Here is a 15930-nt window from a genome sequence, read left to right as displayed (position 1 = left end):
TGCACTGTAGAAAGGGGGTCTGGGATTGCTGGTTGCCAGAGGCTCAGGAGGAGTTAGCAATGCATCCTGGCAGCCTGGAGGCCAAACTGCATCCAGCTGGTCAAAAGATGTGTCTACCCCACTGCAGTCAGCACTGGTGCAGCCTCACCACGAGCTCTGCGTGCACTTCGGGGCTCCCAGTTTAAGAAGGATGTTCAGGTACCAGAACACGTCCAGAGGAGGATGGCAAAGATGGTGAAGGGCTGGAAAGGCCAAGGAGTTGCATCTGAGACTTTGGGCTTGTCTGGTTGAGAGAAAAGGAGGCTGAGAGGTGACCTCATTGCTCTCTGCAGCTTCCTGAGGAGAGGAAGTAGAGAGGGAGCTGCTGAGCTCTGCTTCCTACTATCATGTGCCAGGACACATGGGAATGGTATAAAGCTGCACCAGGGAAGATTAGACTGGGCATTAGGCAGCATTTCTTTACTGAGAAGGTAGTCAGACACTAGAACAGGCTTCCTAGAAAGGCAGTTGATGCCCCAAGCCTCTCTGTGTTTAACCAAATAAAGGGAACTGGGCCTTAATAATATGATTGTAGCTTTTGGTCAACCCTGAAGTGTTTGGTGTGTGCACTAGTCAAATATTGTAGGTCCCCTTCCAACAGAACTGTTCTATTGAATTCTTTCAACTTAAAGACACGTACTCAGTTGACTTTCCTGTTTTTCAGATGTGCAGAGAGCATGCTGTGTGTTGTTCCAGACATTTCTGCGTTTCGAGAGGGTTGGAGGTGGGTCCGACAGCCAGTCCAGGTTCCAGTAACTTTGGTCCGTAATGATGGCATAATTTACTCCACCAGCCTTACCTTTACATACACACCGGAACCAGGGCCACGGCCACACTGCAGTGCTGCTGGAGCAATCCTCAGAGCCAACTCAAGCCTCATGGCCTCCAGTGAAACAAACACAAACAGTGAGGGAAGTTACACAAGCGTCAGCACAAACCCCACCAATGTCACATCGTCTACGGCAACTGTAGTTTCCTAACTACTGTTGTTTGTCTGGACTTTAATTGACTTTTCGTGCTACATTCAAGAAAACGGAACAATTTTTGTGGTTTCATGGGAAAACACTTTTCCATTTTAGGTGATGTGATTTCAACCTTGTTACCTGCAAGTGCTGATCTTAAAAACAGAAGCCACAATAAAAAAAAGAAAAAACCAACATCCGAAACATAAGAACTTTATTGAAAATCTATTTTTCAGCTGTGGTTTTTTTAGTGGGCAAGAAACAGAAATGTGGCTGGGATACATGTTGAGCAAACTAGAAAACATGAACACAACATAGTTTTTATGGACCAAGGAACTTGTATAAGCTTTAGTATAAAAGGTACATTTTCACCATACCTTTTTTGTATCACAACATATAGTACACTTTTGTTACCAAATAGTTTATATTTTTTTTTCCTCTGAGCTTTTGCTCTGAAGTATATTCAGGTTCCAAGCCTGACCATGCTTGTATAATCTAATTACCATACTCTTCCAGTTTTAAAAAAAAATATATATTTTTGGTCTGTGGCTGGAACTGTTCCTTTTTTTAAACTGAAGTCTTGTGACTTTTTATGAACTGAAATTGTTTTTATTTCAGCAAGTAGAACCTTGTAAAGGCCAGCATATTTTTTTTAAGATTATATGAAGTCTGTGCAAAAGCTTTAAAAAATGCCTCTGCCTTGCCTGCAATACATGCAATGTATGTTAACTTTAGTGCTCTGTTTTCAGTCATTGTTAATAGTTATTTCTGTTTTTCTTTTTTAAATATGTATTTATAGTGATAATTCATGAGGTTCTAACATTACATGAGTTTTTTTTCCTAAAAGTGGCATCTCAAGCAGTCATATTAATGATTGTTCATGTCACAGGCATATGTTGGTGTTTTTGAAGGGTTGTTACTGGGTTACTCCCCCTCTTCCTTGCTCACTCATATTACATCTGAAAATGTTTCAGGATCTGTTCAGGTTTTTCTAATCTTGTACATAATTTGTATTAAGTGTAAGTTAAATGTTTTATTTCAAAAGTGGAATGTTTCCAATAACTTCATTTGGCAGCATGTCTTCTGTCTTGTTGGCATGAAACTAAAGTACCATGAGAAGTATGTGCTACAAATGGGATTGGTAGGTGATGCCCTTCATCACTTGAGAATCACAACAAGCATGTTTTTCTTCATACTGTTCAGTAAATTAGGCCAGACTTTTGTGTAACACTTGTATTGAGAACGTGCTTTCATTGTGAAGTGATCATACAGTAATAACTAGAAGTAAATTTTATTACTTAGAAATGGGCAAATAGAAAATCATAAAAGCACTATGAAGATGTCAACTCCTCCCATCCTTGTTTCCTGTGGGTTTCCCTTTCCCTGCCAACAGCTTGTGCAACATTCAAGTCTTCTCTCCAGCATAAATTCAAGGCTCATTTGCACTTTGACTTTGTTGGTTGTTGCATTTGTTTTTCATTTTGACTTTACCATGTTTTGTCCCTCCTTGTAGACCTGCCTGTTTCATTTGTATTTGAACGTATTCCCCAGTAGTTCATTTGTAGTCACAGAGCTAGGCATAGAATTGTAGGACAAGTTCTGACAGTGTGATCTTCCTCTTTAAAAGCCAAAATTTCATGGTGTGTTCAAACTTTTCTGTACCCTGAAGCAAAAGTCACAACTGCTGTGTAAATGTGAACCTGTGGTTTCCTACAGTGCATTGCTTACAAGCTTACCTGTTGACCATTTTCATAGGGTTTTTATTTCTGACCACTGATTCCAGTTTCAACACCCACCACCATTGTAAAGCATTGTCTCTGCGCCGTATTTGTGTACTCTGACGCTCCATTCTACTTGTTTGATTAGTGCTCTGTTGTATGTGTGAAAACAATGTGTTTAAAGGAAGAAATTGGTTATAAAGCATATTTAGCAAATAGTAAAATCAGTGCCACTGTCCTCCTGAAATGTGCTTGTATTCTACCACAGGCCTTCATACTCGTTACTCTGTACTGCGAACGTGTTCCCGTGACGTAGTTGCAATGCTGGTTCCTAGCACTAGTGAATGCTGCCTCACCTCATCTCCATTTCAGTGACCAAGGGCAGGATTCATTGTGGCCTTATCTCTGTTTTAAACTGTTTACTGGCATTTACTTGCAAATCTGTTTACCTTTGTATGTGCTGTAAAATTTTGGTTTACTGTGTTGTGGCAGGAGTCGTTTCACAGTGTTTTTGTTAGAAGCACATAAATATCTTACAGTACAGCTTAGTTCAAGAGCCACAGATTTTCATCACTAATTAGACTGAGAATTAAAATAAGCAAGACATATATATCAGATTTAGAGGGTATTCAAGAAACCATGATAGACACACAGCAGGCAAACCATAACAAGCCTTTTAATCTTCAAAGACTATTTAAAATAGCTTTTCAGAACTTGACACGTGCTTTTATACTCATTATTTTAAATTTTTTTACATATAAATGCAATACTTTTTATATTCAGTTTCTTTACATGCGGTAATTTTGCCCAATAGATATAATATCCCTTGACTTGTAAAGATTTATCCTAATATCTTGCTGTTCTACACACTACAGCCAAGTGGGTGAAAAAAGAGCCTATTCTGCTTACAAGATCATTTTAAACCACATTTTTTCATTTGGCTTGTGGCTCTCTTGTTGCCAGTAGTTATTCTGTAGTACAGAAATGGTCTTCCAGGTCCTTACTGTTGTTAATACGTCCAGTTGTTCAGACATATTATCTTCCTGAACTTTTTTTCTGTGGGGTGATATTGTTACATATATTGGCCTTGTGTTAACAATTTTCATGATATTAACAATATCTCAAGATTTTGATAAAACTACTTATAAAATGTTTCAGTATGAAACTCTTATAACTGTTCAAGTCTAGCTGTTAAGTCTGCTGTTAATTCTGTATACATAGAAATTGAGTCTGTGTTCAGAATGTTGTTATAGTTCCAACTATAGGAAGAAGAAGCAAAGTGAGTGCTCCAATTTAGCTATGCCTTTTCTTGTTTTCTGTTGCTTGGAACTGCGTTTCAGAATTCAACACTAGCATAGTCTTTAATAATCTGCTGCTGATGTTTTTCCTAATTATTTGCCCCAAGGGCATCCCACAACTATGTTAATAATGGTATTCTGTACTTGTTTTCATTGCGCAGACTTAAAAAATCAGAATGGTTACCTGAAAAGACATTAATTCAAGATATAATTTGATGAATTCCCCATATAGAAAATATTAATGCTTAGTGAATCAAATTATCTCTTGGAAGTAAGCTACCCACTTGTGGATTAAATGACTCCATAGAGATGTCCATCTTGCAACTAAGATGCTCTTCAATTATTAACCATATTATTTACTTTCTTTCAAAAGCAGCTGTGTTTATGAGTACTGAACAAATGTGTATACTTTCCTGTGCCAGACTTTTGACTTTGTTTTCAAGCACTGTACTGTGGGATTGAGTGGCAGCTTTGTTAGAAAAGAAGTATATTAGGGTTTCTACTTAACCCTTTTAGGACTGAACAATTTCTTCCCTTTAGAAGCTGTAAAATAAATGAGCAGTTCTAACTTCGTAAACATTCTGTCTGTGTTCAGCACTGCATTTGCCCCATCTGGAGGTGCTATGCTAATGTCATTTTTTAAAATTCTGTAGCATGTGTATACATTCAGTCTTAAAAGGGTTATTTTTACAAACTGTGCACCTGTAAAGTTTCTTAGCAATAAAGGTAGAAAAACGAGCAAGTTTTTACCATAATTTTGTAGAATTAATTGCTCAGTTCCATATTTCATCAAGAAAATCCCTGCAATATGGGCAGTTTTGAGGATTAAATAAAAGTGAAATGTAAACCACATAAAAGTGTTCTTGTCAAGTGTACTCTGTGTGTGTATGTGCATAAACTGTTGGGTTTAATTTTTTTCTACAAGGCTAAAGATAAAATGCCATGTTACTGTTGCTGCGACAAACATAATTGAACATCTGTATGATGATACAAAAGTACTTACGGTTTGAACAGGTGTTGAAACTTGCCACATTTTGTTGGTTTTTTTCAATGTTGACCAAGCAACATGGGTTCGTTTTTTGTTTCGTTTGTTTTGTTGCCTTTTTTTTCCCCCAAATGAACATTGAGGTCATCTGTGGAACCAGAACAGCACAAAAGAAGACCAACCCTGGGAGTGAAAAGTCATCAGTACTTGTGAGGCTGTGCGCACCGGACTCCACTTAAATGGGATATGGAATGTCCACCCAAAAATCTAAATCGGTTTCATTTTTGCTTGTATTATTGCTGAAGTTAGATAAGAAACTGTTTTTTAATAATGTGTAAAAAAAAGTTTCACTTTTTTATATAATTTATTAAATAAGAAAAAATGAACCGTGTTTAATTGTTTAACTTTAGCAACTTCATTTTTGCAAATAGTGCACCTGATTCCTTTAAATCTTATTCTTAGTTGCAGAATGTCTGACATTTCATTCACTTGGTTGCTAACTAGAGCTGGAAATTCAGCAAATTAACCTATTTCTTGTTATGACAGAAGAGTAGGGCTCTCAGGAGGAGCTAGAAATTATGTACTCTCAGTTTGCAAGCACAAGTGACACTGTCACTTCAAGAAAGTTTTTAAGATGGGAAGTGGACAGGGCAGAGAGAGAATATAGAATAGCAGAAGCCTGCCAGTACTAAGTAGTGTTGTATTAAACTGATTGAAGAACTACAGGTTTACCTGTAAGACTGAGAAGGGGCTAAAAGTGGTTCTTAAGTAGGAGAGCCAAGAACAACAACAAAAACAACAATAAAAAAAATCACTTGCTTTAAAGAAGGATTACAGATACTTTTATTGAGACATCTGCAAGGTGTTTGCCATTAAGGCACGTAAAATAGTCAGAAACTCAACAGTTGCAGAACTTGTGTTTTTTGAATCAGAGACATTATGGACATTATTCTCAAAATTATGGTCTCAAAATTATTTCCAAAACCCTGCAGTCTGTTTCTGAAATGATAAATTAATTTTTCTGGAACAGAGTGGACATTAGATCTGAGGTTTTTGCAAAGAGAATGGTCACTTGCTAAACTTTAATGTCCTTGTGAGAAACTGCATGGCATGCTGGAGGTCTTAGAGGAGGAACTGTAGATAGCAAAAAATCTCCTCAGCTAAGCCTTGGCAATTAGCTATGTAGGTAGTCTCAATAATAAATCCTAGTAGGATTCAGAGAAGAAGATTACAAGGAGAGTGGTGTGAAATACCTGGGCTAGAGGAAATTATTTCTTTAGTGTTTGCATGTAATATGTACCATTTGAATATTCAGAACTACTGAACTCTGGTTGAGGAGTTGGCCTTTCATGGTGCCCTCTTTAGATTGGAGTTGCATGCTCCTGAGCAGGGTAGAAAAAACTGAGTGTCTCTGTGAAGGGTATTTATTTCTGATATCCAGTAGTACAAGCTCAGTGTTAGATCAAAAGCATGAGGAGTTACAGCCCATATTACTTAAAAATACTGTTTTGAATATGGACTTTAATGACATGCTAAAGTGAGAGAAGTTGAGAAGGTCTTGATTCTGTGTAGAAGCAAACTTGCAAGTTAACTACTGTCTGAGAAAGATCTGATTAAATCTTTTGAATTTGACATCTTTCAGGTTCTGCATCTCCTTGGAGTATGGAAAGGGGTGGTTAAAAGTTGGATGTTGTCTGTTCTGTGTGCCAGTGCCTTTGTATTCTAGTCTCAGTTCCCTTATTTTTTATGTCTACTTTTCCAGATCCTTAATTATGTTTCAGTTTTTCTCAGAACATGTAAATTTTGCTGCATAATTTAGGAAAGGAGTTGGTTTTAAGTAAAGTGAACTCCAGCCCATCTCTTGGTGCTGTTTCTACTGCTGGACTGTGGGGTGTGGAGAAAGAAATGTTTGGTTTTTAAGCTGCTTGTAGATACATGTAGTGGAAGGATCTACAGACCTGGTCCTAAAGATCTACAGGTTTTTAGTTGAGGGGGGCACAATTTAGAACCATGTAAAGTTGTAAATTCTTTGAATTTAGAAACCCTTTGCTTTTTATTTATCTTTTAATTGTATTTTCTGTCATGTTGCCCCCTCATCTATGTTCATTTAAACCTTCAGTCTTCTCTGTTGTTCTGTTTGCTGATTTGTTCACTGGTAAAAGTTGTCTGTTTCCACCTCTGTGAATCCCAGTGGGTGTGTTCACGGGCAAGATGGGGCCTTGTGCTATTGCAGCTGCTTCTGTGCCCAGCCTCCATCTCATCTTTCTGCTTTAGCTTCTCCTGAGTGACTTGTCTTGGAAGCCTTTGGCATTTAAAACTAATAGCAACTGCATTGATTGTTCATTGCTATGCCAGTACATTACAACATTTAAATAAATTGCCATCTATTGGCCATCAAAATAAGGATTTTGATACAGAAGCCACAGCCTTGCAGACCATATGATGAGAATCCTTCCAAGAGCTTCATAGTTCTGTTTTGAGAATTACTTCAACAGTTACAACAAAGATAGAAGCACAGATCTATACATATACTATGTTTTCTGTCTTGAAATTATCTGTTTTAATGGCTAGCTGGTGACAAACAACAACTTAGTTCTTAAAATCCCCAAGTGAGTTTAGGAGACCTTTTTTTTTTTTTTTTTTTAATGAGACAGTTTGTTCTAGTGTTTCTTCTTAATTTTGGTTGTTCTAATAAAATTGTACATGATCTGTTCAAAATCCAGCCATGGTATCTGCTGTGAAATGGGATGTGATCCTGAGATCCACATTAGTGTCATTATACATATAAAATATGAGAGCAGTGCCTTTCAACTTCATTGGTCTCTGTCCAAGTATCTGTGTGATAGTTCTGTATGTGCAGTGTAATTGCAGAATTTAGTTCAGGGCTAACTATAAATACTTCTTTATCTGCATAAGCGTGTCTTGTGCAACACCATGTAGATACACGTACCAAAAACCCAGACACAAGTAGTTGGTTTGTATCTTGTCAGCCCTATTTTACTTTGTTACTGTGTGTTCTCTCTTAGGTGTGCTTCAAATTCCATTTTAGTTCTTTCATTGCCAACAGTTTTTCTTTGTGGAAATTGGGAAGGGCAGTGGACAATTCATAGTGATTTTACTGCCGTAAATGTAATTGGAACTTTTCCAAAAATGGGAGCAACTTAGATTTTAACATGAAAAGAAATCATTAGGTTAGGAAGTAGCATGTCTGTTTTTTAGTGTCCTCATCTTAGTCCTAAGGCAAAGTGTTTCTGTGCTTTGCCTGTGAAAGAAAGAATTTTAAATTTCTTGCACTGTTTAGCGTAGTTCTGGGCAATTCCTTGTTTGCCACATTCAGAAAACAAGCACTTCAGTATACAGACAGAGCAGATGCAGAGTTGCATCTTGGTGTCAGTGCAGTTTCTAGCACAGCACCTGCTGTTTTTAGGAGAGGGAGTGAGTGGTCCTGTTGTTCCTTTACCCTGGCTCTGCTTTTACAGGAGCTGCAGCCTGGTCATTTCCAGCGTTGTGGTGAGGTGTGATTGCTAAGGTGGCACAGGCTGGCAGTCTGCAGGCATGCACAGCAGGATGCTTTATGAAACCATAATCAGAAAAGGTGTTAAATCTTGTCTTGACCAAATAGACAGCCAGCACAACATTCTCAACAAAGGAGTTTGGTTTAGTTTGTTCCACGTGAAAATGTCTTGTGGCTCTGCTGTGGAGATTACTCACCAGTTACTACAAATTTCAGAAGAGAGATCTGAGAAAATTAAACTATTCTTGAAGGATCTGACATGGATTAATCTTTCTTGGGTTTGCTTATCTGCCTTGTGAGTCCTGCTGCTGCTCCATACTGTTTGTTACAGCATTCTTTAAGGAGGAGCCGTCTGCCTTTTGGGCTGTGCTTGATGTGGTAACCTCAGGCATGAGACTGATGTGTCATCTTCCCAGTTTCATACATTCAGCAAGCTTTGGACTTCTAAATCAATTTTTTGTTAAGCACTTTTACCTTGGAGATTTAATAGATATGGAAATCAAACTGTAGTCTGAAAAAAATGGTTTATTTTCCATTTAATTTAGAAATAATGTTGATAAGAAAAATTCCTTATTTTGGGAGGATAAATGCAATTGGTAAGTGTTTAGACTTTAAAATACAACTCCAGTTTTGACCAAGGGGTTCATTTTTTGGGTTAATAATAATTTTGTGCTATTTATTCAAAGAAAAAAAAACCCTAATATGTTGTTCTATATTTCTGCCTTCAGATACCTTGGCTCTTGAGCTGTCATGAGCCAAGTGTATTTCATCCTAAAACTTATGATCTGGGTGTCTTTATACCCTGGATGTCTTCCAGATCTAAAGCTTGAAATAATAAATTTTTATAAAATTCTATTTTTGCACAACCTTTTACTGTCAGCTTACAGCTAAACTTGTAGAAAATGGATACTGGCTATCAAGATAAATGTGTTAAATTAGAAAACAAAGAATTTCATCTCCTCTCACTGGATTTTAGGATGGTGAAACAGTAAACTAGCCTTACTATCTACATGGGGTTGTCTTCAAGTCAAGGAGAAAATTGAAATATGTCATGCAGCCATAGCTTTTAAAAATGATACGAAGATCTCTGCAGCATGTTTTTTCAGCCACCTTGAGGGATACAGGTATGAAATGTGGTAGAGTTTTGCCATTCATCTGCTGGAATCTGAAAAACCTTTATTAATCAGGTGCACATTATACACATTACAATGTAACATATATTACAGTCTAATTTTTCTCTCGCCTGTATTTGCATTTACTTGTTAAAACAAATTCTTTGCAGCTGGTCATATTACAGTCGACACTAACAATGTTTGCCTTGTTTTTGAATTTATTCAGTATATGTGACTGAAAACTTTCTGGTTGCATAGGCATATATAGAGAGAGAGAGTCATGTAGGACAAGAGCATGGGCTGTTAAAAAACCACACATGAAATCCCTCTGTTGAGTACCAGATGTAGCCTTGATGGCCAGAATTTAGGAATAATTTTGTTCTAAAACCTGGTGATGTAAAATGGGAAAAATTAAATAACAGACTAATGATAATTACAATTCAATGTACTGCTGGACTGTACCAGAACCAAGTTAAAAATTATTATTCTCTAGCAATTCATTGTAACTCAGGCATGTGCCCCATCCAAGTTGAAATCATCTTGAATTTACCTAATCTTAACTAATGTGATGTGTTTTGCCAGGGTCAGAGGGAGCAAGTCTAAAAATGAAATTTTAAAAAGGGGAAAATGGTAAAAAGTCTGGTCAAGATGGTTACTTCAGATGGTTACTCCAAAGTTGGAAGCAAGTCTAAAAATGAAATTTTAAAAAGGGGAAAATGGTAAAAACGTCTGGTCAAGATGGTTACTTCAGATGCAAAGTTGGGGTGCATCTTACTGAAATAATATTTTTCTAGAGACTTATGTTTCCCTTATCTCTATCAAAATCTTATCTGGCTTATAGTGCATCTTACTGAAATAATATTTTTCTAGAGATTTATGTTTCCCTTGTTTTTTTTCAATAAAGAATAGTTCATAGATGTTGATAGAGCATCAGACCGGAGAGGCTGTAAAATCTGTCTTCCATCTTAACCACTTAGTGAGTCCATCTTGCCTGGAACGGAGCCAACTGAGGTTTAAATCCCTTTTCTGAGGTAGAAAGGACTAAAATCTGATTCTCTCTCACCTTAAATCAGAATTTCTCTCCTGGGTAATAAGAGCTTTCTTCCTGCCAAAAAAAAAAATTAACTCTGACTGGCTTATCTCTATCAAAAATCTTCTATTGGGTAGTTTAATAGGAAAGCTCCTGAAGAACTCTCACCTCACCTAATTTCCCAGCTAGAGTTGAACTGTGAAGTTGTTCAAGGAGTGAATTATATTCCTGAGATGGAGAAGTATGAATTATTTAGTGTGCACAAATGAAAAGTCATGTTAACTGAGGATGCTGAAGAACCACTACCTTTAGCACTTTCAAGTTCTCAATAAGGACCTGGATGTGCCAGAACTTAAGCAAAAATGCAAGGGCTAAGAGTGTATTTGTGTATAAGGGAAAAGGGGGACTACTGAACTTTGAGCTGTAGCTGCTGCCTGGAAAACCCCTGCTCTGGCAATTGTTGGATAAGGAATGTGCCAGTCCTGTGCTGGGTTTCTGCGTTAAGGCACCTGAGTCAGTCTGGTCAGCAGCTGAGCTTTTGAATGGAGAGATGCAGGAATCTCAGCTTGGAGGCAGAGCAAAAGGTTCGTTAGAAAAGAGAAAGAACTGTTTCCTTGTCAATGATACAAGCACTCCCCTGCCTTACTACAGCACTGAACCTATTCTGCCTGCTCGAAGTGACGTGAAAAATAATAGTAATCAAAACCTGAACTTTGGCTGGTCCAATGGACTCTCTGCTTCGGTGGCCATCCAAGCCCCACCCTCACCACAGATGGCTGTTTGAGGTCAGAATTAAATCCTGATGGACTCACCCAGAGTAGGATTCTGGGCAGATGTATTTGTGACTAGTGTGGACAAACACTTGCAAACAAGTACACAATTTCTTCTTGGACACTCAGAGAAAAGGGGAGTTGTTGCTTTATGGATGTAGTAGTTCACACTTGTGATAGAATCTGCAAATATAAGCCCAAGATTGTTTGCAGAGCTGCTGTTTGGGATCAAGCAGGGTTACATGGCACTGACCTAGTCAGAGTTTGAAGTAAAGTAGCCAATAAATGTGTAAAAGGTTTACAGATCGTCAGCAGCACCTTGATTTACACCATTTCTTGCCATAGAGCTGTTCCTTTCTGAACATTCTGCTGCAGGTGTAAACTACCTCATCCATTCACCCACGCCAAAAGACTTTATATGTCTGCATTTTAGGCTAATTTCCTCCCCAACACAGATGCAATCTATGTACTCAGTGGCCTCCTACTTCATCAGGTGCTAAAAATTTTAATCTCCTCTTGCCTTGTTGCCCAAACCTTCACCCTCCTTAATGATACATAAGTATGTGCTGTCACCCCTTCCTTGCAATTTATTGCATAGAGTGAAATCTGGAAAATTTATCTGTCTCCCTTTATTTTCAGTGTCTCTGTGGGCTGCTCCTAACAGGTAATTAGTCATCACATCTCGCTTCACCCCACAGAAAGAGCTGGAGGGCCCAAATGCAAGAAACCAAGAAGTGCAAAATGGTCCAACAATTGTGAACGGTAATTTGTCAGGGCAGACATGGAAATCCTGAAATATTAATAAAATTAACCTTTTAAATTTGATGAAGCTGAACGCAATGCATCAGAAGAAGCCATCAAAAATTGCTTTAGTTTCCTGGATACGAAAAAAACAGTAGTTTTGTTGGTGACCTGTGTGTGAGATACTCCCCAAGGAAAAGGGAAATTGCTGGAATCAGAGATCAGTTATAGGAGGTGAAAGAGGAAGATTCATGTTAAAGATATGAAACAAAGTAGAGGGACCTCAAGCCAGATGTGAAATTTTGCAGTATTAAAAATTGAAATTAAAAAAAATGATTGGGTGTAAATTTATTTGATGGTGTAACTAAAAAGCAGGTGTTCCCAAGTGTGCCTCCTTCAAAGCCCTCCCGCCTGATACCCACGATAGCTGATCACACAGGTGGAGAGACTCTCACAGACACAGCAAAGTGCCCAAAAGCACTTGCACAAATACTGTTCGTCCTGAGAGGACCAAGGACAAATGTAAGTAAATAACAATTCTTGGCACACAGCTAGAGCCTGAAGTTGCACAGATGGCTACATCTGAGCCCACAAGCACATGGAAATAATATCAAAGTTCTTCAGTTTGTTTTATGTGTTAGTAGATTAGAAAATGTTATTCAAACTACATTTGGAGAAAGCACAGACACAACAGGAATCAGTTATAAAATTGCATTTTGGTAAGTTTATATTAATTTAGAAATGTTACTTTTGGTATAGTTAGGAGAATAATTGAACCCTCAAGGCACTGTAGCCTAAGCAGACACAGAGGTTTGAAAATTATTATCTAGCGAAGCCAGGTGGTAGCACTGAGATGCACTGCAGACTGCTGCTGTCAGTCCTCAAAATGAGGACACAGGAGCTCCGTGCTGAAAAAGAGCTTTAGAAAAGTGAGCTGGAGGTGAGGCAGGAGAGGCAATACATGCTTCTTTCTAGTGAAATGCTAGTTAGTTACTGGTAACTATTAAATGCAAACCAGTTTGGGGAGGGGTTTGGTTGTGGGGTTTTTTGTTTCTTTTAAAAATAATCCTTTGTTTCATTAGGTAGTTGTTTTCCTACTTATTGCAACAGGTTTTTATAGTTTGTGAAGCCTTTGTCACTCCTACTCTGTCTGATGGAGTATCATGTTCCTGGAGGTGCCTCCCACCATGGCAGTGGTAGCAGAGGTGAGTTCTGTGTTGGCTGGTGGACAAGAAGTGGAGGAACAACTCCTGAATTAATTTCAGTGCCATACCTGTAGTGTTCTTTTTCCTTTTTGCATGTGGCAAGACCATCTTTTGGGATGCCAACAGGAAAAACAACTCCAGAGTGTCTTGGATGACATTGCTATCCTCATATTCCTTTGCAATAACAGCAAGCCAGCCACAGCAAGACTGCCAGATGTCCCCAGAGGGATATGGGCTGAGATTTGAGCCAGATGCAGAGCAAGGAGCATCTCTGGTTGCTCCACACCTACCTTCAGTTTAGCTATGAGATCCTGACGATCTCAGGTGTCAGAAGGAGCATAGCAGGTTTGTAGGAGTCAATGCAAAGTTCCCAGCTGGCTGGAAAGTTCTCTCTTAGGCATTTTTATCTGTTTAGCAAAGTTGCCGCTGTGGTTTCACCTCTGTGTGTCATTCTTCACTTGGTCACGAATGAGGCCTCTTAGCAGTGGCTAAATATTCTCAGAACAAGGCCCTGAGCAAACATAGTTTCAAGAATAATAAAAAAAATTGCCTCTGACAGCAAGCAAAGTGCATGAGTAGCCCCCTTCCTGTGAAGTTAGGTTCTGTACATGTGACTTTTCTTTATGCCTGTTTTGTAACTCTAGTGTTTGTATGACTTTCACAGGACCCATGCAGTGATTTTTGTCTACTGTTTTAAATCAGACTTTGTACATAAGTTGCATTTCTTCATTGTATCAGGAAATAGTTTTTATATTTTTAATAACTGTCAAAATAGCAGGACATCAATTAACTTGTGTTTACCCCATAGGGGATGATTCCTACTTGATGTTTACTACCAGCTGATGCTAATGAATATGCTTTGTTCTTGTCTCACTTTACAGTGGAACAACTGACATAATGCTAGCTCAAAATCAGCTTTTTGGACACAACTGGGAGTGGAAGCCAAGAAAACTCTTCATGAAATAGTTATCTGTGAAGATGCAGACAAATAGCTCCTAGCAGAGATGAATTGCCATTAGGCAGCAAAACAGGAGTTTTACAATTCATGAAGATTTCCTTTACATTTTTTTCTTTAGGAGGTACCCAAGGCAGCCTAACAGGCACTGCAGAAGGAAAAAATAAAAACAGGTAATTCTAGAGGTTGAGGTTTTATAAACAGTGAGAGAGAAATTCTGGCATGTTAAAGGCACACATTACTGTGCTGTACGTAACCCCTGGGAGATGAACTGGGTGCTTGCTGGATAGATTGTGCATAAAAGCTGAAGCTGTTTAACTGAAATTAATAATGCATATAGAAAAAAATGACTGGAAAACTGTGGCCAGAGGGTGAGCAAACTGCTGGCCTACATGCACATCTGAGTGAATTTTGTTGATCTATGTTATATTTTAAGTGAAGAGCAAAACATTTTACAGACAAATAAAACCCAACCAAAAGTCCAAACCTTCATTTTATACTCTCTACCACTCTGTCTCCGATGCTGCAATAAAAGGGCTACAGCCTCTGCACTCACTTAGTCCTTTCCCAAATTTAAAGCCATTAAGTTTTATCTTTCTATATTTTCCTTTTGAGAATAGGCATCTTTTACCACCAGAAACCCTCAGTTTAGCTCAACATCCATTTCAGTATTGACTGATCCTGAAGTCATCTATTCCAGGCCAGAAAAGCAATGTGATGAGCCATGGTGGGTGTGCTGGGGCTGCATTGTGATGAGCCATGGTGGGTGTGCTGGGGCTGCATTGTGATGAGCCATGGTGGGTGTGCTGGGGTTGCACCATCCTTGGCCTCAGAGGCAGGAGAAACAGGAGGGGATGCAGGAGCAGGTGGGATCACAGACAGGCTCTCCACTTTGCCAAGAAGGGCTTGGTGGTATTGGAAAAGAGGCCATGGCTTGTATAAGGGGTGTAAACCATCAGTGGCTGGAGTTCCAAATCCACAGACAGCTTTCCATTAAGTGCATTAAGGTGTTTTGTGTTGGCAATAGTGAAATACCTTTCCTTTGACCCCTTACCAATTCCTATATTTAGCAGTATTGTAAGGCATCAGTATTAAAGCATGCCCTAATAATAGAGGTTGCAAATACTAGTGACAGAAGTATCAAAGGAGGATCTGGGTGTAATTAATGCTCCACTTTTGTTTTCTGAGCTTGTACATCCTGGTTGTTGGAGAGCCAGTGTTCAAGAGCCGCTGTGCGAGCTCAGCCGTAGGAGTGTAGGGGGATTGCAGAGCTGCTGTGTTGTGGGCAGGATGTATTGCCTGGAGAAATGTGCTCCAGGAGTCCGTCAGCCAGAGATGATGGGGGAAATGAAGATGAGAGTGCTTTCTGGGAAAGTAAATCTGGGAAGGAAAATAAACCTGTCAAAGAGAAAAAAATCATCTAGCAATTGGTGGTGCTGGGAAAGTAACCTAGAGACTGAGAAGCATGCAGGCGAAAAATCAGGTGGTGTCATGCAGCTGAAAGAGATAAGAGAAAGACAGAGGGAGAAAAGCCCTGGGAGTTGGGAGAAAGGGAAAAAAGATAAAAACTTCCAAGATTTATGGACATTATGCACCTGAAA

General features: G+C 38.8%; 1 protein-coding gene across 3 annotated transcripts in view; it reads left to right on the top strand.

Annotated features, from left to right (window-relative positions):
- The window catches only part of RBPJ (recombination signal binding protein for immunoglobulin kappa J region), a 53224-nt gene extending 52205 nt beyond the window's left edge, over window positions 1–1019 (top strand). For all 3 annotated transcript variants that reach the window (XM_039698789.1, XM_039698790.1, XM_039698788.1), the window contains exon 11: window positions 704–1019. In XM_039698789.1, coding sequence (XP_039554723.1) covers window positions 704–1019 — 316 coding nt within the window. The remainder of the gene's footprint in view (window positions 1–703) is intronic.
- Window positions 1020–15930: the final 14911 nt, after the last annotated feature.

The sequence above is a fragment of the Passer montanus genome, unplaced genomic scaffold (genome assembly GCF_014805655.1).
Source record: "Passer montanus isolate IOZ18808 unplaced genomic scaffold, ASM1480565v1 scaffold13, whole genome shotgun sequence".
In the NCBI taxonomy this organism is placed as follows: domain Eukaryota; kingdom Metazoa; phylum Chordata; class Aves; order Passeriformes; family Passeridae; genus Passer; species Passer montanus.
The sequence above is the reverse complement of the archived record's forward strand: the minus strand, read 5'-3'. Positions and strand labels throughout refer to the sequence as shown.